The sequence below is a fragment of the Schistocerca piceifrons genome, chromosome 2 (genome assembly GCF_021461385.2).
Source record: "Schistocerca piceifrons isolate TAMUIC-IGC-003096 chromosome 2, iqSchPice1.1, whole genome shotgun sequence".
NCBI lineage: Eukaryota > Metazoa > Arthropoda > Insecta > Orthoptera > Acrididae > Schistocerca > Schistocerca piceifrons.
Genome location: NC_060139.1, coordinates 867,847,123 through 867,872,060, shown reverse-complemented (window position 1 = coordinate 867,872,060; position 24,938 = coordinate 867,847,123). Strand labels below are relative to the sequence as shown.

Genomic DNA, 24,938 nt, shown 5'->3' with positions numbered 1-24,938 from the left:
TTCTAAGTTCTAGGGGACTGATGACCAGAGCTGTTAAGTCCCATAGTGCTCAGAGCCATTTTTTTGCTCTTTTCTCTCGGGCTGATAGTTATACGCCCATCATCGGTCCACATATGAAAGCTTCTGTATCGTCGTGACACAGGGGCAAAATTTCAACTGCTGAACTGCTGCCACCGTTAGGGTGTTTTTTTTTCTTTTCTTTATATATATATATATATATATATATATATATATATATATATATATATATATATATATATATGTGAGAAGTCGCGGAATTCAGCGGACCGTGATACCTGCCACATTGAAAATGTCGCGCAAGATGTTGAAAAATTAATTCTTGTCTGATTTTAACTTTCCTCACTATTCCCGGTCTTGGAGCCTAGCGTCTCCAGTTGTCTTGCGATTCCCGGTTCTTCACAGAGACATCAAACATCCAGTACGCCGATGAATGGGCTGTACTCGTCCGACGCAAGGGCACTGGACTGCAGAGGAAATATCCTCGAAGGTTTTAAACACTTGCAGGGTAACTTTTACGAAAGGAGGCTTGAACCTAGGAAAAAAAAGTGACAAAGCTCCACGTAAACAACAAACCCTCCGCCTCCAACCGTAGAGTTTCAGAACATTTTGAGAACGGCATTCTTCCCTGCAATGAAACTTCATCATATTTCGTTTCTAATCTGGGCGTAACATCTAAGGGAGACCATTTCGAATCTTGTGCAAAAACTCTGTCCTCACGTCGGGAACCGCTGCCTCTAGTCTACGAATTTTAGCCCTGAGTCTGGTATACTCTGTTGCCGAAGTTAGTGCGCCAGTTTAGCTCAATGACGGCCATGTGAATAAGGTCGACTTACAACTGAACTGCACCATGCGGATACTGTCTGCATCGATTATGTCTAAGCCCACTTACTGGTTCAGCCACATTCACCCGAACCAAATATGCCAGTACCATGCTGTTTTCAGAGAATACAGTAAACTAGAAACTATTCGTTTGCTTCGAATTCACAGACTATTCAAATGTGTGGATATCGACAGACTGAGATACAGAACCCCTTTACCTAAAAACTTCCAAACTAGGTCTTGACAATTTTAATACTTCAGGAGCTTGCCAAAAATTGCGAGAACAGTCCTTGTCTATATAGAGGGAGAATCACCTTAAACGTCTACCGCAGATATCCAGGAAATGGAAAGTGTTATTGATGTGTGGTTTCGCAGAATGGACTGGTAGTGAGGGGTTCGTATTGTTAGTCAATCAGCAGATTATAATAATACTTAAAAAGTATTTTTTGGTACAAGTACACATTTTTAAAATGGAACAAAGCCTATTTACATTAACAAACTAAAAGTACGTTAAATGATAATGTCTGTGGTGTTTGTTGCGGGAGTCTAGTGCGAGTCGTTTACGAACTATCGTATTTTGAAAAATTTGCACACCGACGCTCGTTTGTGCCATTCAACCTGCATAGTTGCTTGGTACGATGCTGTTACGTTTCCTTACAGCGTGCTGGTGTGTTCCTTGAGTGCACTGCGACTTACTATTCAGTTTGTGACAATCCGAGCAGTAGGTTGTGAGCGGACGATGCGAAAAACCCAAAATGCTCATGTTGTGTGGAGAGTGTACGAAGAATGCACTTCGTTCTTCTACTGTGCATGCTGTCGGATATTCCAGTAGAGATCAACCATTTCGGCAGTTGTTTATCACTCCCTTCAACCAGTTACGTGAAAGTGGTAGCGTAACACCTAGACAACGCAACAGAAGGAAACAAGTGACTACAGAAGAGGGGGAAATTAATGTTGTTGCTGCTGTTGCAATTGATCCGCATGTTAGTTCCCGCGCAGTCGCACGAGGAAGTGGCATGAGTCAGGCAAATGTCCTATGCATTCTCCATCCACATAGGCTCCACCCCTATCGCATTTCTCCCAGTCGAAAGCAACGTGGAAACGATTAAGAGAATAGTGCCAACTTCTGTGCATGGGCATTAAGACGGATATTCCAGATGTATCACGTATCTAGTGATAAAAAAATGGTTCAAATGGCTCTGAGCACTATGGGACTTAACTTCTGTGGTCATCAGTCCCCTAGAACTTAGTGTAGTGATAAAACTACTTACCAATCATGGTCATATAAACTGCCGAAACATGCACTACTAATCTGTTGACGATCTCCGTTGGCTTCGTCAGATGGAACGTCAGCGCCCATGGATTGTAAACGTTTGGTGTGATATACCATCAGCTCATAGGCCTGTTTTTCGTAGATGGAACATTGAATGCGAACAGTTATCTCAGCCTCCTAACGGGCCATCTTCCACGGATGCTAGAAGACATTCCTCTGCAGGCTATGAAGAACTTGTGGTACCAACATGGTGGCTCTCCAGCCCATAGTGCACAAATCACTACATTATGTCTTCAAGAATTGTTTCCAAATCTTTGGTTTGGACACAGAAGACCTGTTGTACATTGGCCAGCCCGTTCGCCTGATTTGATGGCTGTAGACTTTTTTTTTTTTTTTGGGGGGGGGGGGGGGGGTGGAGGCTGAGAGACTCTGTCTACAAGGACATACGAAACTCGTACTAACTATAAACTATGATATGCAGCTACTTATTACTGCAGCGTGCTCAGACATCTTTACTGAAATGCTAGAACGTCTGCAGCAGTTCCGTACAAGACTGGAAGCGTGTATTGCCGCTGCAGGTGGTCATTTCGAACGCAACCTGTGTGATGGTCAATTGTATCGTTTCTGTCAGAAAAAAAAAGGCTCAAATGGCACTGAGCACTATGGGACTCAGCTTCTGAGGTCATCAGAACTTAAACCTAACTAACCTAAGGACATCACACACATCCATGCCCGAGGCAGGATTCGAACCGGCGACCGTAGCGGTCTCGCGATTCCAGACTGTAGCGCCTAGAACCGCACGGCCACTCCGGCCGGCTGTCAGAATCCACATAACTAGCGTATGCACTTTTGTTGTTCTTTAGTGTGGGCTACCATAGGTATTGTACAAGTGTCGGTGTGGGAACTTTTTAAAATACGATATCTCGTAAACGACTCACACTAGAATACTGCAACAAACACCATTGACATTTTAATTTACCCTGATTTAGTTTGTTGTGTCAATAGACATTGCTCCATTTAAAAAAGTGACTGTTCGCACAGAAATACACTTTCTAATTGTTACTACACTCTGTTGACTGGCTAACAGTACGACTCCGTTCGATTCTGTGAAAACCGCACATCAATAGCACTTCCCATTTTCCCAATATTTGCGGTGCAAGCTGTACGTGGTTCACCCTGCATACTGGCGAGGACTGTTACCGTATATATATAGGTTGGTCCACTGATAGTGACCGGGCCAAATATCTCACGAAATAAGCATCAAACGCAAAAATTACAAAGAACGAAACTCGTCTAGCTTGAAGGGGGAAACCTGATGGCGCTATGGTTGGCCCGCAAGATGGCGCTGTCATAGGTCAAACGGATATCAACTGCGTTTTTTAAAATAGCATTTTTTTTTTACATATTCGTGTAGTACGTAAAGACATATGAATGTTTTAGTTGGACCACGTTTTTCGCTTTCTGAAAGATGGCACTATAGTAGTCACAAACGTATAAGTGCATGGTATCACGTGGCATTCCGCCAGTGCGGGCGGTATTTGCTTCGTGATACATTACCCGAATTAAAATGGACCGTTTACCAATTGCGAAAAAGGTCGATATCGTGTTGATGTATGGCTATTGTGATGAAAATGCCCAACAGGCGTGTGCTATGTATGCTGCTCGGTATCCTGTACGACATCATCCAAGTGTCCGGACCGTTCGCCGGATAGTTGCGTTATTTAAGGAAACAGGAAGTGTTCAGCCACATGAGAAACATCAACCACGACCTGCAACAAATGATGATGCACAAGTAGGTGCTGTCGCGGCTAATCCGCATATCAGTAGCAGACAAATTGGGCGAGAATCGGGAATCTCAAAAACGTCGGTGTTGAGAATGCTACATCAACGTCGATTGCACCTGTCTCATATTTCTATGCACCAGGAATCGCATGGCGACGACTTTGAATGTCGTGTACAGTTCTGCCACTGGGCACAAGATAAATCCGGCACGATGACAGATTTTTTGCACGCGTTCTATTTAGCGACGAAGCGTCATTAACCAACAGCGGTAACGTAAACGGGCATAATATGCACTATTGGGCAACGGAAATTCCACGGTGGCTGCGACAAGTAGAACATCAGCGACCTTGGCGGGTTAATGTATGGTTCGGTATTATGAGAGGAAGGGTAATTGGCCCCCATTTTATCGATGGCAATCTAAATGGTCAAATGTATGCTGATTTCCTACGTAATGTTCTTCCGATGTTACTACACGATGTTTCACTGCATGACAGAATGGCGATGTACTTCCAACATGATAGATGTCCGGCACATAGCTCGCGTGCGGTTGAAGCGGTATTGACTAGCATATTTCATGACAGGTGGATTGGTCGTCGTAGCACCCCACCATGGCCCGCACGTTCACCGGATCTGACGTCCCCGGATTTCTTTCTGTGGGGAAGTTGAAAGATATTTGCTATCGTGATCCACCGACAACGCCTGACAACATGCGTCAGCGCGTTGTCAATGCATATGCGAACATTACGGAAGGCGAACTACTCACTGTTGAGAGGAATGTCGTTGTACGTATTGCCAAATGGATTGAGGTTGACGGACATCATTTTGAGCATTTATTGCATTAATGTGGTATTTATAGGTGATCACGCAGTAAGAGCATGCGTTCTCAGAAATGATAAGTTCACAAAAGTACATGTATCACATTGGAACAACCGAAATTAAATCTTCAGCCGTACCTACGTTCTGTATTTTAATTTAAAAAACCTACCTGTTACCAACTGTTCGTCTAAAATTGAGAGCCATATGTTTGTGACTGTTACAGCGCCATCTATCACAAAGCGAAAAAAGTGGTCCATCTAAAACATCCATATTTCTTTACGTACTACAGGAATATGTAATAAAAATGGGGGTTCCTATTTAAAGAAAACGCAGTTGATATCCGTTTGACCTATGGCAGCGCCATCTAGTGGGCCACCCATAGCGCCATCTGGTTTTCCCCTTCAAGCTCGACAAGTTTCGTCTTTGTAGTTTTTACTTTTTGCGCTTATTTCGGGAGATATTTGGCCCGGTGACGATCAATGGACCACCCTGTATATGCTTCCGTAATAATGTATGTAGGGTGGTGAGAAAATGTCTGTAAAGCTCATAAATATGTTGCAGGATATTGTGCGCTGAGAAACTGTTGTTTAGAAAAAAAAAAAATCTGCGTTGCGCCGTTTCCGAGCTAATTAGATTTGAAGTTAGCCACTCGAGCCGTTGCACGCACAGATTCGAACGGCCCACCAGAGACAGTGTCGGCAAACGTGTTCTACGTTTGGTTTCCTTAAACAGAACAAGGTTGCGATTTCGAATTTTTTCCGTAACAGTTATTTCTTGTTTTGACCACCCTGCATACGTTTCTCTGTGTCACTGTGGAACCTCGAAGTTTTGACTCACACTGTAGAATACAGACCACTCTCAACAGGATAAGAACAAACTACGTCAGAGTTGTCTGTCTCATTGTACTGGTAGGGAAACGCTGCTTCACCAAAATGTCACTGTGGTGCCTTTAGCACTTACAGAAGAAGGCTCTTTAGGGCTTTATACGGCCAGCGATCCGACTTCCAAACTTTGTCCATAATACGTAATTGAATGCATACAAATCTGACTTCGTGACCCTTAGGTTTTATGCTGATGAATTCTTCTAGGGAAATAAGTCGACCAATAATACCGTTCCGCGCGACATTTCAGCAAGTTTTTGCTTATCATCTTCTGGCGAAAATACGCAGAAGTTGACGAGTAAAAAACCTGTCGAAACGCCGCTCGGCTGATTTCCCGATAAAAAGTATGCATTGCTATAGTTCAATTCTTTTATCTTGGCGGCTCGCGCATGCCCGCCCAGACGCGGGAGATTGCTGCGTTGCCAGTTGTGTGCGCCAATAGAAGCAGCGCCGTAGTATAGCACAGTTCGCAAGCTTACGTTTAGGGGGGGAGCGCGCAGTTCGTGAAGTAAAGCCACCACGGCCGCATTAACCCTTTCGCTGCTACACAGACGTGCTCCCCGCATTCCGCGCTGTGAGCGATTTTGTCACTGCACTGCTCTCCTGTGCAGACACATCGTGTTCCGACTGCTTTGACACTCTTATCATTCGATTCCACAAAAACTATGTGGCCCAAAAATTTGATTTTTACACATCTTCTTGACTGATACCTTCCCCCCATAAATGACTTAATTTTGTTTCGATGTTCAACGCAGTTATTACGCAGCATTAAATATAGTAAACCATTGCACGAAATTTTGAAGAGTTTGCAGAGGTAAAAGTCCATAGAGTATACTTTCCGGATGGTCGATTTTAGTTGCCACAATGTTGAGAATGAAATGTGGACAAGATACCTATACATTTCATTTAATTTAAGTACCACATAAGTGTCGTATGTAATATTGAGGAATATTCCACCTTTCACGACTGTAACAAAAGTTTTACTTACACTGGGCACGTTTGGCTTTATTTTAAAGCACTTCAATCAATCAAAAGGAAGTAGACAAAATACATTAAACAAAACTGTGGACTTACAAAAACATTAGGACTTGAATATACCGTCTGTCAGTGAAGTGCTCAGAGCTATGTCAAATATAATTTTGTGTGTGGCACATACAAACAGCATTTATTTGCTAAAACACTGATGAGCCAACACGAACGTTGAATATTGTGCTACCGCAGCACAAAACTAGGAAAGGTGACTTGGCAATGGAGGACACAAAATACATGATGCTCCAAAAGAGAGAAACGCGTCTGGTCTAAATAAGTCGCTTATTACAGTTGCAGAAGAGGAATATATTTCAATACCATTGGTAAAACTGCGACTGTGGAACAAAAACAAGAAATAGAACATGAATACCATTGTGTATGTGCCATACCTTTCACCGATGGAAGTGCTTTAAAATAAAGCCAAACGCGCCGTGTGTAAATAAAACTTTTATTACAGTCGCGAAAGACGGAATATTTCTCAATATTACATACGACACCTATGTGGTACTTAAATTAATTGAGATATTGTTATACAGTAAATATTATATGAAATTTAGGTATCTTGTCCCCATTTCATTCTCAACATTGTGGCAACTAAAATCGACCATACGGAAAGTATACGCTATGGACTTTTACCTCTGCAAACTCTTCAAAATTTCGTGCAATGGTTTACTACATTTAATGCTGCACATCAAAACAAAATTAAGTCATTTATGGGGGGAAGGTATCAGTCAAGAAGACGTGTAATAATCAAATTTTTTGGCCAAATAGTTTTTGGAAATCGAATGATAAGTGTGTCAAAGCAGTGGGAACACCAACCATGTGTCTGCACAGGCGAGAAGTGCAGTGATGACAAAACCGCGCACAGCGCGGAATGCGGGGAGCACGTGTCTGCAGCAGCGAAAAAGTTAATGAAGAGGCAAAGCACTAGAAATTTCATACAAACGAATAAAATTCGTGAAGTAAGCTACTCCAATATTGTTTTTAAATAAAGAAAATATTGAGCACTGCACAAGGTTTGAACTCTTAACCTTTCACTTGGCAGCCCAACACATTTTTTTTTTTTTTTTTTTTAAATCTCATTGTTTTCGCTTTTGTTCGTTGCATCTGCTCGGGACGCGGGGCGGACGTCGTAAGACATCCGTTTAAGTTCGTTGTTGATCGATTAACTCAGTTTTATTATTACAGAGGGCAGCTAATCCTCTGACCGAACACGCTGAGCTACCGTGCCGGCGACCCTTAACCGTTCCGCTATCTCACCACCTCAGACAGTATAACTCCATAAGGACTCTAACACCTCACGCAACTACTTATAAACACTGTTGGTATGACTATGAATTACTCACGCTTCGTCGAAGTACGATAGGAAATAAACAATTACCGCTGTTGTTTATTGCGAAAAAGCAGTTCGTGAGATTGAAACAAACACCTTTCCTTGCTATCGCCTGAATGAGGAGTCTTATTGCTTGTTTGGTTTAATTAATAGAATATGAATCAATTTGTATAAAGAATGCTTTTTCCAAACTTTCTATAAAAGAAAGTCTGCTATCAAGACATTGCTTTTGTTCTATTACTTTATTTATGACTGAACGTTTCTAAAACTGAAGACACTCGTCCGTGCTCTGCACTGCAGTCGAGATGTGGCAACGTTGTTCTCTGTTCATTGGCTGACTATGTTTTGTGATGTCAAATGCGCAGAACAAACCTAAACTCGGCCGCCAAGATATATGACGCGCACTTTAGTTGTCGAGAAAGTCTGCTTACATACTTACGATTTATATGCTTTTTCGTATGCACATTTGTCCCTTGTTAGTTACACTCTTCCTGTCTTCTGTGATTTGCTTTTTCAAATTTTCAATAAACTAGAGATAACTGTTGTAATGGAGAGAGGGCTTTAGTGTCTCAACGACAAACTGAATAACTGGGCGTGTCATATCGTAATACCACTGTCTGAAATACTGTAGCCGGCCGGTGTGACCGAGCGGTTCGAAGCGCTTCAGTCTGGAACCGCGCGACCGCTACGCTCGCAGGTTCGAATCCTGCCTCGGGCCTGGATGTGTGTGATGTCCTTAAGTTAGTTAGGTTTAAGTAGTTCTAAGTTCTAGGGGACTGATGACCTCAGATGTTGATTCCCATAGTGCTCAGACCAATTTTAACCTTTTTTTTTTACGAAATACTGTAAATTAAAACATCTTAGCTGAATGAATACAAGCGTATTATTGATCATTTTGTGTTAAGTTACAACTCTACCTGCCGATTTCAATGATATCCCAATAATTTTAACTGAAGAAGTGTTACTTAAATTTTGGATAAGTTGTCGGTTTGAGCACTTTCTTGGTTGGTGGACTACATTACTGTGTGCCACTAGAGTAATGAGGAGTTTTGAGCGTTGGGACAATGGTCTCCTATACCTGTCTAGTGCTACCATTTAGCGAGAAGCTTTCAGAATTTGGAAAAAAAATTACAGTGGACCGTCGGGTAGACGTACAGAAGGTTGTGAGCGATCGTCAGCAACTAATGTCCTAGTGTTTAGCGTTGCTGATTGTCGATCGCGGGACCTCGGGTTCTATTCCCCGCCAGTCGAGGAGTCTCTGCGTTCCAGATGGTTTGTGTTGTCATCTTCATTATGTCATCATCATTGATGCGCAGATTGCCGAAGTGACGTCAAATAAACAGACTTGCACCAGGCGTCGAACTTCCCCGAAAGGGACTTCCAGTTAAATGTGTCGTACGCACGTATCGTTTTCTGTGAGCGATCAAGCTCGTGTTCATAGCTGACGCAGTGCATCAGTTCCATAAAAATCGGGTTAAATCATCAGCTATGTTCCAAGAACCTCTGAAGTAACTAAATGTGTTTTCTTATCATCGCAGAGACTGTTTTGAGACATTACTACATACTAGGCAATTCTGCTGGCTTTTACATAATTTGTGTCTGGTGGAACGTATATGTTTCAAAGTGTATTAGTGGTTAGTTATTGATCATAACGGAAGAAAATTTTTGACAGTTCGTTTTTCAGGTGTATGTAAAATAAATTGTAATCAATAAAAAATTAATTTACTATAGCGGTTGAAATAGAGGAGTACAAACACAAACCCCTCAATTGTCGCACCTGAATGAAATGAATTCGAAGTGCATTACCGCAGCGAATACAGAGGAGTGCGAGTATAGTGCGGTTTAGTCGTGTAATACCGACGTACTGACGCAGACTGTGCCGGTTTTAAGAAACGATCGTCAGTCCATGGTGAACATGCTCTTTCGTTAACCACGCGGTTACTTGCGTCACTGAAACAGTGTAGATTTTCTCTGCGATTTTAACAACTCTTTTCGAATAACAGTGAATGGAAATAGGTCCGCCTGCTTAGCTCGGTGGAAACGTGCTTGTCTCCGATGCAAACGGGCCCGGGTTCGATTCCCGGCCGGGTTGGAGATTTTCTCCGTTCGTGGACTGGGTGTTGTGTTGTCCTCATCACCGGTGCGCAAGTCGCCCAATGTGGCGTCAAATGAAATAAGACTTGAACTTGGCGGCCGAACTTACCCGAATGGTGCCTCCCGGCCGACGATGCCATACGTTCATTTCCATTTAAATGGAAGTAGTCCTAAAAGAACAACGACTTACTTTTTTTATTATCACAAATTATCATCAGACTATCGATTTCGCGTCATACTGATCATCTTCAGATACGTCAGGAGAAGGGAAGTCAAATACAACTGATAGACGATGTACACTAGTAGACAACAAAATATACAATAATGAAAAGGTACTAATTTTATATACAATGTGTCCCAGGAGCAATGGTCAATATTCAGGGATGTGGCAGGAATGACCATTTGAAGCAAAAAAAAAAAAAAAAAAAAAAAAAAAAAAAAAAAAAAAATCTTTGGCTCTAAAATCCATACCTCAAGAGCTGTGAGCACTTGTTCAATAGAAGAGATTTGTTTCGCAGTATCAGAGATGTAGTGCTCATGGTTTTGAAGGTATGCACTTTAGAGCTCATGTTTACTAGGTTTTCCCCGAATGATCATTACTGCTACATACCTGAATATTGATCATTCCCACTAGGATAATTCGTATATAGGAAAGACGAGCTTAAAATGTGATGAAACATACGCGATTAAAACAGAAGCAGGCTTATATTACCCTAATGTGGTTAACGTAAAACGGCATCCTCATAAGATACACTCAAAGTTAGCTTGGTAACTCTCTACTCCGTCGACTGGTATCGTTAAATCTAGGAATTAAACTTCTTGGATCTTTGTAAATTCTCTTGGGTGGTTGGTTTCACAATACGAGCCCAATTTATTACTAAATTGTATTTATTACAAATTTATACAGTGTGATTCAGTGATGAGGTTACAAACTTGATGGGGAAGGATAAAGCATAAGTTTGTAGTGAGGGACCCTGGTTTGAAAACGACCGACGGAAACCCTCAGCGAAAATCGTTCTGATACTTCTGACAGTGGAATACTACATGTACCGGTGCTTTTGTTGCTAAGACTTTAGGGAGGCAACTTAAAGAGTGCTGGTATGTGCCAAGACGAAAACAAAAATTCGGTAGAAGAGTATGTTTCACAGTAACAAAGATGACCAAGTGCTCGTAGGTCTTAAGATATGCATTTTAGAGCCCATGTTTACTTTACTTTTTATTTTTTGGTCCATACTACCGCCTATGAATGTTCCCTACGCTTCAACGTCACAAGAAGAATGTCTTTCATATGGGTCACCGATTTTTATCAAGTTTTTCAAGGAAGATCTATATTGAAAATAAAGAGACACGTGTTTTGGCTTTTTGCTAGACACTTCCTAGTGTTTGAAAAAAAAAATCAAGATTAAAGTTGATGACAGAAAATCGTATTTCAATGTTTTGCGTCGAAAGGTCGTCTAAAAAGAAAAATTTAAAAAAATATATTGGATGCAAAGTTAATAATGTTAAAGTTGTTGACTTTTCGTGTTTCCACGCTGTAGCTACTCATCAATCTACGTTTATAGTAGAGCGAGGTCGGCAACGAAACTGCTGGTCCGTGTTAGATTCTTGGTGGTAGCTTTTTTCATTTGGTATTTTTTCGGTTTATCTGCTAATATTCTGGTATCGGGAATACCTTTCTTTGCCTTTTTTAAGTAAAACATCGGGAAGTGTGATTAATAATCAAATAAGTGTGTATAATGTACTCACAGTTGTTTCCGTCGTGGTACATGACTCGCTACGATAGACCTTTCGTAGATAATAATACTCAACCGACCTGCACCGTGAAAGTGATACCACCGAAATTTGCCTCTCTTTATCAACCGCGTCACATTGTTTTTTTCCGGTAGGTAAAGAATTTCCTCACACGAGTTAAAAATCATGCAACATCGTAGTACATCAGAGAATTAGAAGATATGTTGGATGCTATCAAAATTCACACATTGGTCCATAATCGGTTGTCAGCGCCTGTCTTTCAAGGTAAGCTTTTGTATGCTTTGTACACATCCAAACTGATATATGATACATGTGTTTTAAACAACGTGAATCAGATATGTTTTCAAGGAACAACGTACCGGAAAACAGGTCAGTGCGGTGGGATTTTATTCGCGTGTTGCGCTTTGTCCGAGAAACATTTATGTTTCGCCTATTTCTGTGCTTAAGTTTGACCCCACTGATCGCAAGAACGCTGACGAGTAGACGGTGAGTTGGGATTACGCAGTAATTGGCTTTGGGCGTATTTTTTACTGTGTATCGTGGTGAAAATAACTGTCAATCCATTATGTATACTTACTTGATTATTAATCACACCTTCCGATGTTTTATTTTTTTAAAAAGGGCGAAGGAAAGTATTCTGATTATCAGAATATCATGGGATACTGGAACGTTATTTACTTTGGACCCCATATTATATTAATAAAAAATATTGGTTTTTAGGCGATCTTTCGATGCATAGCATTGAAAATAGGATTTTGCTTCATCAACCCTGATCTCGATTTTTTCAAAAACTAGTTAGTGTGTAGCAAAAAACCGATACACGAGTATCTATATTTTCAATATAGATAGTCTTTGCAAAACTTGATCAAAATGAGTGACTCACATGTCAGCCCCTCCCCTTGTCAGCAAGGATAGTACCGGTATGTGTATTTCGCTGTCACAGGTATCAGAACGATTTACGCAGATAACTTTCGACTCAGTCGTTTCCCGACCAGGAACCCCAACCTCAGATTGATACATTTATCCTCTCCGTCACCCCTGAAAGTTAGTATCATCATCACAGTATCACCCTGTACATCACTGTGGCGTCTTTTTATGGTTCCTCCAACTTTCCATGAGTTTTGGATTTCTAAATTGTGAACGTTTTTAAATATTATATTCATGTGTTTAGCTGTTCGGAGGCTGCTGCATACGCTTGCTTCTCCAAACGTAGATAAGCCGTCGGCACGCTTACCGTGCATTCGAATGTAGGATGTGCCGAGTTTCTGACGCCATGTCGTGGAAAACGCACTTTGGGGAGTCCTTCTGAACAAGCAGAGCAGTGTGTAGCATGACGTATTCTGAACGTGCGTTTGAACGTTAACCAGTGCTATTGAAGAACGCCGCTTACGTCACATGCAGGCCACCTCTCTTCAGTACAGAGCCGCGAGACGCCGTATTGGCTTTCAGTTGACACCCATATGTATATATGCCGTTTCTAAATATGGGCTAATAGCGGATCTTTCGAAAATCTGTCGTTAATTGTATGGTTTGTTGTAAGAAAATGACAGGAAATTTCATATTGGTGGTTACAGAGTTATTGTAACTTGCGTATTATGAAACGGCATACAGAGAATCCATAAGACATCGGTTCTTGGTTCAGTTTATTATAGTTAAATGTCAGTTAACTACATATTTACGATTAAAGCTTTCAGAAAACGGTAATACGCAAAGTATGGTCGTTTAACGCTGTGGTCGGTATAGCGAGATGTGTAGAGTTGCAGAATTTTAAGGTATCGGGTGTTGTGTTACTGGTTCGCGTCTCCCTGGATCGTAATATTTTGTTGCTAGCATTCGCGTTTTCTAATACGTTGGGATACTTTCTTATTAGTTTATTGAAACGATGTTCGATAATATTCGATGTGATGTAAATGTAAGTGCGCTCTTCCCGTGGAGTGAGTTTGTTTGATTGGCGTAATCTACAAGGCAGCTTGCAGTACTTGCAGTTAAGAAATTTTGCACTTTCTTGTTTTAATTTTAATATTAGATGAATAAGCTTGCACAGGATAGAGTAGCATGGAGAGCTGCATCAAACCAGTCTCAGGACTGAAGACCACAACAACAACAACAACAACACATTTCGCTTGTTCTAAGGATTTTGTTGCTGTATAGGAACAAGAAAGTTTGACCTTAGGATTTTGCAGAAAAGTGAGAATGATGAAATAATTTTTATGGTATATGGAGAACTATTGTGAATTTGTATCGAAGGATTTGTAATTTACCTTTTATAAGCCGATGTCCTTGTTGACTGGACATGGTACTTTCCTTTTGTCTTATGACTTGCCCATAGATATTGAACTTTTTATGTGTACCACAGATAGAACAACATGACTAGCGTATGGGCTAGGGAGCAAACGTGTGTTTTCATTGAAGTAACGTAGGAATTTTACGCCAGTCCAGTTTGTAAACAGTGTGATGTGCGGGCAGATACAGCTGACAACTACGGCTGGATCGCGCTGCAGTCGCGTATACCACGTTGAGGACACGTCATACGCAAAAGTTGCATCGTTCTTGAGCTTTCAGCAGCACGTTGAACTCGTAACGCTTAAGGTCGACGTTCGAAAGCGCTGTCATGTGCCGACGGCTTTATCCTAGCCACTGGCCCCCAACGCTACACTGGCGTGCGCGAGTTTTATCAGGCTGGCTTGCTTGTGCTGAAGGCAGTCTCTGTGGGGGATTTGAACGTGTCATTTCTGACGGAAACGTCGTAGTGTTTGTTGGTTTCAGAAACGCCGCCATGTTTTGATTGCAGGCGTCCGTGAAGGAGGCGAGGACGCGTCAGCTGGTGTCCGAGATGATGCGCGGCATGGACGTGAAGGTGCGCGCCCACTACAAAGCGGACACGCTGCTCTTGGACACGCTGCCTCACCTGCTACGCATCATCGTGCCTAGGCTCAGGCCGGTGAGTGAGTCACATTATAAAATAACGCTTTTCCAGATACGGTAGCGCCTATTTTCCAATTGTTATTGGCACGTCGCGATTTCGGCTGAATTCTGTCATCATCACGTGCCTGTCACATGTCACAATAAGAGCGCAAGATCTTAATTGTAGATAAAAGATGTTTTTCTGTGACAAAGAATTGTGATGTTTATTGATTTGCAATGTAGACATTTAAGATTTACGTATTAAACAAAACATCTGGTAACTGGCCGCCACACCTTGCGTGGCAGAAGCGCACTCCTCTGCCGAAATTTTCTGTAATAGTTTTGCATGAATGACGTGGTGTTTCATTATTATTCTTCACTGCATGCATGGGACAGATTGCCTCTTCTATTGTCTTCCTACAGTCCTCCTTCCATTGCATTTATAATTTAGGGCATTTGCCAGGAATCTTTCTCCACCCAGACGGTCCACATGTTCCTTCCATTTTCTTCTATTTACCTATTTCTTTCTTTTATCTCATATATTCCTAAATCTTCCCTTATATCTTCATTTCTTTTTCGATACCAATGGGATGATAACGCGAATTACAGCATATCTCATCCAGCTATCAACCTGATGTGCCAGTGGTGTACGCTGCCAAGCAGACGACGCTCTGAGGACCGAATGTTGAAGTAACCATAACGACGAGTAAAGAGGAAATTCTGTATCATACTCTCACATATGTGAGTTTGGAGCTTTGACTGGTAAAGCTCGCCGTCCTCTGGTGGCCGAGCGGTTCTAGGCGCTTCAGTCTGGAACCGCGCGACCGCTATGGTCGCAGGTTCGAATCCTGCCTCGGGCATGGATGTGTGTGATGTTCTAAGTTCTAGGGGACTGATGACCTGAGATGTTACGTCCCATAGTGCTCAGAGCCATTTGGTAAAGCTCAGGGATGGTAGTCCCATCACCCGTCTTACCAGCGATAGGCAATTACTCCATTCAGGGACTTAATAAACATGCATGCAGTACTCAGGCTGACCTCGCAAATAGGACGGAGTACCGGGATACGACATTGGCAAGAAATGAGTACAAGAGAAAATGGGATGATGAAGCTTGGAGACTTGCCACTACTAACGGTAGGGGAACTGTTCGTAAGGAAGTAGAATTAGATAACCTTCGAAAGAAAGGAAATAGATTTCGTACTAGTCACGCAAACAAAGAAGAAAACATTTGGAACTCTATGGTGACTATTATATTAGGCTCCACAGCGGAACAAATCAGGAACAAAGAGCCTGTAAAGGTGTTCCCATCTATATTCACAGAAGATAGGAAGATAAAATACTAGACTATGAATATGTAAATGAACGCAACTGTACTAGCAGGAGTTAAAGGTCCAAGAGGAATTCTACGAATAATAGGAACTTAAGCCCCAGAAGAAGGAAAAATTCGCCAGTTCAAGGGCTTTTACAAACAATTACAAGTGATCTTAAACAGTTACAGTAATAATCGGATTTTACCTATGGGAGATCTCAGTTTTAGAATTGGAAAAATACCAATTCGAAAAACAGTTGTCCCATTTGGAGAGAACGTATGTAATGAAAACCGAAAAACACTCAGCGATTTTTCTACCTTTAATTATTTATAAATTATCAATAGTTTATTTAGGGAGAAAGACATACACAAATTTTCTTGGTCAGCAAGAGGATATAGATCTATTATAGATTATATAACAATAAATGAGGAATTTCCTGGACAGGTTGGAGATATCATAGTTTATCGAGGAGTAGACATTGGTGTTCCGTTGATACGGTTTTCAGTTTCGGCCTTTAGTGCGTGGGTGGTCGTGGGCTTGGTCGCGAAAATCTGAGACTTCTGAAAAAAAACCACAGAAAGAAGCGCATAAGTGTTAAATCTGTTGATCGTGGCGGCTGATTTCGTTGTGGTCCTCATTCCGAAAACTGTCTCTCCCGCAAAAGTCTCTTCATCTCTGCGTAACTACCGCAATTAGGATTGCCAGATCCGAAAGTAAAAAAGCGGTCATTTAGTCCCAAAAGCTGGACAACGTATTTCAAATCGAAATAATCAATTTGGTACGTTCACTTGTTTATTAATAATCAATTAGTCAGTTTTTTGTGAGATTTATCTTAAAAACAATCACTAAACAGCCTTGTTATTTGGAACTTATGATTGCAACTAAGTTGTCAGTCTTCTTGTTGCTCAGTGTTCTCACTAAGATAATCTTATGTCAAAATAAACTAAAAGTTCTTTATTAAATAAAATAAAGTTATCAATTCTTCTGGGACGATAAACGAACAGATATTCAGTAACTTTGTGCATTTCAGTCACATGTTTTTTTCATTAGTTTCGTAAAAACTTGTGACTGACCAAAGAGATTGTCGTCCAGCTTGGTTTCCTTCTAAACAAAATATCTGTAGTTTCTGCTGTTTGTTATCCCCATAGCAACATGAGCTGATGTCATCACTCAAAGTGCTTTAATTGGAATCACATTTTAAGTAGTCTTCGGTAATTGTGTGCATATTATTCATCTTTCCCCGAAATTCTTCCACCTGATTTTGAAGTGTCTGTGATAGTCACCTTAAAGTTCCGAGGAACTTAGATTGGACAAAAGTTTTGCCCAGTCTTTCAGTTACGCCGCTCACTGATAAAACCTAGCGAAGGTGCAGCGCAGATTAGTACACTGCCCAGCCACATTACTCTCCCCAGCTGTCAAAAGCCTGGATATAACCACCCTCTGCAGCGTGGACCGCTGCGAGACATGTAGAAAAAGCGTCAGTGAGTTTGAAGGTACCTGCGGGGATGTTTGAGGATCAACAGCGCGAACAGCCCGATCTTGTTGGTCCCACAGATTCTTGACTGCGTTTGAATCCGAGGAGTCTGATCGCCAGGGGATACGGTAAACTCATCCTGGTGCTCTTTGATCCACGCATGTGCACTGCGAGTTGTGTGACATTTTGCATTGCCCTGCTGGTGGATACCATTGTGACGACGAAAAACAAATTGCGTGAAATCTGGTGTCGCAGGATAGAGCGGATCAGGTTATGGTTGTGGAGGGGGGCCGTAATCAGTCACTGTTAGTTGCACAAAACACATAGACTTTTATTTTGCTAAGAACCACTTAATTACACATTGCCTTAAAAGGATCAAATTAAAACAATACGGCTGAAGGCCTAGTTAAGAAAACTTGTGATGCCTCCTGGGCTGAAGGCCCAAAACCACACCGAAAACAAGAATGGCTGAAGGCCCAAACACAAGTTATAAAAATTGCTGTAAAGAATACACATGGCTGAAGGCCTTACTTAAAAAAAATATTTCACGTAAATACTCGGCTGAAGGCCACGCACTGGACATTAAACAACTCAGGACTTAGGGCCTGGATAACAAGAATTTCAGATAGAACAAACTTTCAAAATTTTAGTTATTAAACAAATCAATCTCCAAACCTTAAGTCAGCTGAAGGCCTTATCTTAAAATAAAAACAATTAAATTAATAGATGGCTGAAAGCCTTGCACAGTACATCAGACTAAAATGAAAATCAAGATCTAAAACCAACAGAACCGTGGTGCTCAGAAGTGTTCAAAGGGTCTGCCTGAGGAGGTAGCTCTAATGTAAGGTGAGGTGAGACAGGCAGCTAAGAGTAAGGCTAAATAATCGGTTGGCAACCCGACGCAGGGACAGCTGAAGGATCGACCAAGAACATAATCAATTCGCTTCCGCCCGACCAATATCAGCCAAGGACGAAGATACCAACCGCACTATGTCTTCAGAATCGGCGTCTATGAACAGCCAAGGCACAATAACCACTCTCAACAAAAAACTACGAACAAACAGCTAAAAGGCTGTCGAACTACACGCCATGTCGGACAGCATCAACACAGTGAGGAAAAACACACTGCCGGAAAGCTACGCTAACGAACAGAGCAGGTAACTGGGGTGTTCACGGCCACAAGGTAGAAGATACCGCTGGAGCACTTCACTGATAAGTAACAACCAATTTAATAGTTAAAGACCACACAGGAAGAGGGCTGCAAAATTTCGCTGACTCCAACACACCATACGTTGCTACTAGCCAGAACGGCCCAGGAAGCAACAACCGACAACGAATGAAGAGATATCACAGCAGCTGAGGTTTTATAACAGGTTACTTGATCACTCAACTTCAGTGTCCAGGTTCGGTGGGCAACGAACTTTATAGCTCTCGCAGCTAGTGCCTCACAATCCGAACAATACTAAAACCAGTCACTGTGAAACAACAAGGACCAATCACAAATCGACACACACGGAGAACCCAGAAATGGTCGGCAACCAAATACACGTTGCCCGATGAGGCGACCGACCGAGCGGCCAACCAAGGTAGTCCCCTCTCTAGTCAAGTGTGTCGGCAACGGTCGAGCGAGTCTGGACCTCACTGCTACTCCGTCCCGACTCAACTCCCCGACATGCGATGACACGGAAATACTAGCGGTTGCTCCAAAGATAGTACGACACTGCTCGTCTCGATAAGCTCTGCTGCTGCCAGTCACGGACAGGCAAGTCAGCAACTTAGTGACGCCAGTAAATCGAATAAGAAATGAGACAGCAGTACCGCAAAGACAAGATTTCAAGCAATCAACGGCATGATCACGAGTCGTGCATGGCTCACTGCGTGTAGTGGATGACATGATCCTCAAGGATAGATGCATACTTGGGTCAATCCCTTGTGCTTTGCAGAATGACGAGATAACCCAGGAATGCCATGAAAACACTCCCCAGACCATAACGCTCCCTCCTAAATCCTGGACCCTTCTGATGATTGTTGCAGGGAGTTTACTTTCAGACGTTTCATGCCAGTGACCACTTCTGTGATGGACCAAAAAACGTGATTCATCTGAGAAGTCCATTTGTTCAGTTACGGTATTGGTGTGCAAATTTCAACTTTCGTCGCCGATGAACAGTACTCTGCACGAATGCGTGAACCAGGCGCCTGCTGCTGGGGCCCTTTCGTAACTACGTTCGTTGAACGGCGTTGAGGAGACGTTGTTGTTAACCCCTTTGTTCGTTTGGGCAGTCAGTCCCTCAACAGGTGCAGGCCTGTTTGCCCATACTCAACTCCCGGTCGTCGTTCATGTAGTGACTTGGCGAGACAGCCAAGCCACTCGGAGGTAGCCGAAAGGCACGCGTTTAAGCTCACGCAGACTGGCGTGAGGTCTGGAACAGGACAGTGTCTTGATAATTGCAAATAAAGTACGAAGATTTTGGAATACGTAACTTTAATCCATAATTGGTGTACATCGCTCTTGACGGTACATGTTTTACAATCTCAATATAAACTGGTAATGGCGCCTTGCTAGGTCGTAGCAAATGACGTAGCTGAAGGCTATGCTAACTATCGTCTCGGCAAATGAGAGCGCATTTGTCAGTGTAGCATCGCTAGCAAAGTCTGCTGTACAACTGGGGGCGAGTGCTAGGACGTCTCTCTAGACCTGCCGTGTGGCGGCGCTCGGTCTGCAATCACTGACAGTGGCGACACGCGGGACCGACGTATACTAATGGACCGCGGCCGATTTAAAGGCTACCACCTAGCAAGTGTGGTGTCTGGCGGTGACACCACAGTTCACCCCTGTCATTTATGGCCCGCGATGCACCACATTTGCCTCGGTGCCGGTTTTTGGATAGTGCCATTCTGTCCTGCATGGTATCCTTCAACCACAGCGGCACACGAACAGCTTAGAAACATATTGGTTTCGGAAATGCTACCACCCATGGCCCGAAGGCCAATGGACGTCAGATAAATCGATGCGTTTCCGCATTACGACAACGACTGCACTGTTTTCCGCGTTCCCCTGACATGCTTCGTATACCCTCCACTGTTAGTCTTACCGCCTGCCGTCTGTGAGTGGTTATTCCACGTTGATGTCCAATACAGGCAGTGGTCACATTAACGTGACTGGACCATTGTAATTCTCCTTTGCCCTTCTGTCTCACAAGTCATGCGGAAGTGACGCGTGAGAGCGGTGTGGCGGGAGCGGGTTGGTTCGGCTGATCTTCATGTTCTACTTTCCCTCGCTCGCTCTGCGCGTAGCGTAGTTGTGATCGAAAAGCGTATCAAAAATCGAACGAACAGGACTTGTATATACACTGCGGGGGGGGAAAAAAATAGTTAACCTGGAAAGACGACGTCGATTTTGATCCGATGACGACATATGTCACCTGGGGAATACGATGTGCGACAGTAAAATAATGAGACTGATGTGAAAAAAATGTTGCTTACCGTTTTTGTCAACTTTAGTGTTGTCTCCTTCAAAGTAGTTCCATTCCGATTGCACACACTTTTTCCAGTGCTTCTGCCGTTGATGATAACATTTCTGGAACTCATCTTCAGTAACATCCTCCAAGACCCTCGTCACAGCTTTTTAGACATCTTGTGTTGCCTGAAAATGGCGCATTGTCGCGGCGCAGAATCCAGTTATCAGCAATGTTGGCACGGACACGAAGAACTCTTTTACGAAGTCTTTCTAAAATTTCTTTGTAGGTATAGGGTGGTTAACTGTTTGTCTAGGAGGCACCCACTCTTTATGAACAGTTCCCTTGGAATCAAAGAAGCACACAAGCATACATTTCACTTTTGACTTTGACATGCGAGCTTTTTTTGGTCTGGGTGGGTGATCCCTTTGAGCACCATTGCGAACTTTGGCGTTTTGTCTCTGGATCGTACTGAACGACTCAACAATTCTGGATTGATTTCCGTTTGCTCTAACAGATCGGCTGCCACATTTTACCCTGTTTCTCGCTGTTGTGATGTGAGATTTTTGGGGACCATTTTTGCACAAATCTTTCTCATACCACGATCTTCAGTTATTATTAGACGAACCGTTTCTCGATTGATGTTCAGTTCATCTGCAATCATTTTCACGGATAATCTTCGATCAGATCGTACGAGTTCACGCATCTTGGCCAAGTTGACATCCGTCCGTGAGGTTGATGGTCGTCCACTGCGGTATTCATCCTCAACATTCGTTCTCCCCTCGCTAAACATTTTATGCAAACAAAAAACTTGAGCTGTTGACATAACCTCCTCTCCAAAAGCCTTCTGAAGCTTACCGTAAGTTGTCGTCGCGTTTTCATCCAATTTAACGCTAAAAGAAATGGCATACCGTTGCGCAATATTATGCGGTTCCGTTTGCGTGATGAGAGACACAAACACGTGTTAACCTATTACAGCACAACTCACGACTGAACAGTTGTATCGATGTGCCGCTTGAACTAGAAGCAGCTTATAGACCGAGGTCAACGATATTGTGCCTACGCAAGCGTGCAAGCCTTTACGTTTTTGCAAAGAAAATCAGGCTCATTATTTTATTGTCGCACCTCGTAGTAGATGTTGTGGGGCGGCGAATAAGTTTGTAAAAAATCTAATTGCTGTATAAATGCTTGCATGTTGAATCAGTTTCAGGCTTTTAGAATGTTGTTAATGCTGTCTTTCGCCGTTCTCAACACTCGCTCTCTATTTACTTTTTAGCACCCAGAAAGTGATTTAACAAACGTGAAGCCTGTAATTAGAGTTCCTAGTGCCCACTTCATCTGAGAATACCATTATAGCTGCAGCTTATAGCTCTGAGGAATTAGGAATTGTCCGGGATTTCTAATCAAAAACGATTTTCCAAAATAGTTGAGTATATTCTGAAATTCACTGATAAAAAACACAAGTATCCCTCCAACCTAACTAACAGAGCAGTTCAGAGTCTAATGCGCTGATGCAACTATAAATGTCCGAATTAAATGTTAAAAAGAATGCTCGCCATAATTTGATGAAAATATTTCATCAAACGCCACGCTAAATATTTGGTAGAATGTCTGTACCGCGACGGCACGTGAAAATACGACAATACGCAAACTGAAGCTAGATAATGAAAATCATCCCAGAATTAACCCTTCACTTGAAATGGTTTCATGGTTCCGCGTATCTCTAGTAACTTAATAGGGCACCCGAGGCTGTTTGTAGCAGTGATACCGATGCGACGCGACTCCCGACACAGATGGCGTGTTATTCAGCGTCTGGAGAGAACTGGGGCCTTGCTTCCTCGCGCAGCGTTCTTATATATATAACCGCGGTGCGGACGGCTAAGGGAACGCCTGATCAAATCGGCTCTCCCGACTAGCCGCTGGGCTAGTAACGCACCACTTCAAGTTACATAATAATTTATAGCTTCTTTTGCTGGTGGCCGATGAAGCTCTTAATTTAAACGTGCATTCAGCACGCAGGTAAGTATTGATAATAAAATTTTGACGTGGCTAAGTTAAATATTTTGTGCGAGAGAATTAATTTAATTACACTGCACGCAGTAGATGAGCTCTGAACTGGCCCTTTTGAGATCCGCTATCGCTATAATTTTATAGGTATTCAAAAGAAACTTTTCACATCTTCATAGTCATAGCGGACCTCCAACCTATTTAAATCGAAACATCCTAGCCTTATTTATTAGCCTACTTAATCTATCTTGCTTCCTTCAGTTTTGAGATGAAAACCAGAAAATCATGAATTTCCACTAAAATCTTAATTTGTGAAATCCAAAGTACTGTTTTTATTAAATCATTATGAAAGATGAATCTAAATATAAATTTTGAAGTCTCTAGCTCTTTTCTGTTGCGCCAATGATTTTTTCAGAAAAACGTCCAAATTTCGAAAATGGCTGAAGTTATCGAACTGATATTTAACACACATTAATTTAGTATTATTCCTGATACGCTAGAAAAGTTTTAGGTCGTTTGCTTGATTTTTAAGGTATTGCGCAACATTTATGACGTCAGAGCTAGTTACAGCAGACTGGCTGGCACACAATGGAAACTGATGTGAATTTACTACAGCGTGAGTAGGATGCTTCCCTACAATGTGCTGATAATGGTTCCAAAGTAGCGTAGCGGCACAACTACAAGAGCGCCATCTGTGTCTCCCCTGTAAAGGGGACGCTCACAACCAGAAGGCTCAGTGTGGTGCAGACGTGTGAAGCAAGCAGGCAACCATGCCACTGAGACGCACTCGTGCCTCCTACAGCCAACTGACGTGTTTGAAAGGGGTCAAATTGTTGGCCTTCAAAGTAGCGGGATGATCCTTTCAGGGAATTTCCACACAAATTGGACGTGTTGCGTCCGTTGTATAACGATGTTGGTGTCAGTGGTCACGTGAGCGTTTTTACGCGCATAGAGGTGGTTCTCGACGTTCACGCAGCACAGGCGCTCGCCAGAGTCGTATTGTAAGCGCAGCAGTGGCAGATCTTGCAGCTACAACAGCACAGATGAGAGGGTTCGTGAGCCCAGACGTGTCAACACGTACTGTAATGAACCAGTTACTAGCAGTGGGACTACGGGCACGCACACCTCTAGCGCGTCTTCCACTCACGCTACAGCATCGAGTTGCACGGATCGACTGGTGCCGCCGGAGGATCACTTTGGAGGTGGAATGGCGCGCTGTGGTCTTCAGCGATGAAAGTAAACTCTGCCTGCACGCAAGTGGTGGTCGTTTCCCCGTACGACGTAGACCTGGTGAGCCCTGTCTATTAGAGTGAATTCATTCAGGACACACTGGCCCCATCCCAGTTCTTATGGTCTGGGTTGCGATAACCTACAACTCTCGTTCACTTTTAGTGTTTCTGGAGTAGACTTTAACCAGCGCTCGGTAGGTGCAGAATATTGTTGGACCCGTTATTTGGCCATTCTTGCAACAGGAAGATAATGCTCGCCCACACACTACCCATGAAACTCAACGTGCTCTGCAAGACGCGAAGCAACTTGCCTGGCCAGCACGATCTCCGGACTTGTCTCCAAATGAGCTTGTGGGAGATATGGTGGGCCGAGAATGACTCGTGTGACTCTTCAGCCAACAATTCTTACAGAACTTTGTGAACAGGTCGAGCACGCGTGGCATAATGTATCCCAGGACGGAATTCGCCATCTGCACGATCGACTGGATCCCAATTCCTGAATTGCCGCCATGTACTTGTTTCATCCTGATGGTACCTCAAAATCGCTTTTGCTATTGATCTGTACTCCAAATATACTGTTGCATCAATAAAACTTGAGTGAGCTGGAAATCTCTAAAAGTGTGTACCATTTTTATTCCGACAGTGTACTTGGACAGACACGGCCGTAAAAATCCGAACATGAACTCATCCCTCGGTATCCCTCTACAATTTTTACTCCCTACACTTCATTCCATTATAAAGCTGTTAATTCCTTTATGC

The 24,938-nt window shown here is 42.7% G+C and overlaps 1 protein-coding gene across 2 annotated transcripts in view; it reads left to right on the top strand.

The window, feature by feature from the left end:
• Positions 1-24,938, top strand: part of LOC124776232 (chromosome transmission fidelity protein 18 homolog) — a 490,396-nt gene that overhangs the window by 153,253 nt on the left and 312,205 nt on the right. For both annotated transcript variants that reach the window (XM_047251092.1, XM_047251091.1), the window contains exon 16: positions 14,592-14,741. In XM_047251092.1, coding sequence (XP_047107048.1) covers positions 14,592-14,741 — 150 coding nt within the window. The remainder of the gene's footprint in view (positions 1-14,591; positions 14,742-24,938) is intronic.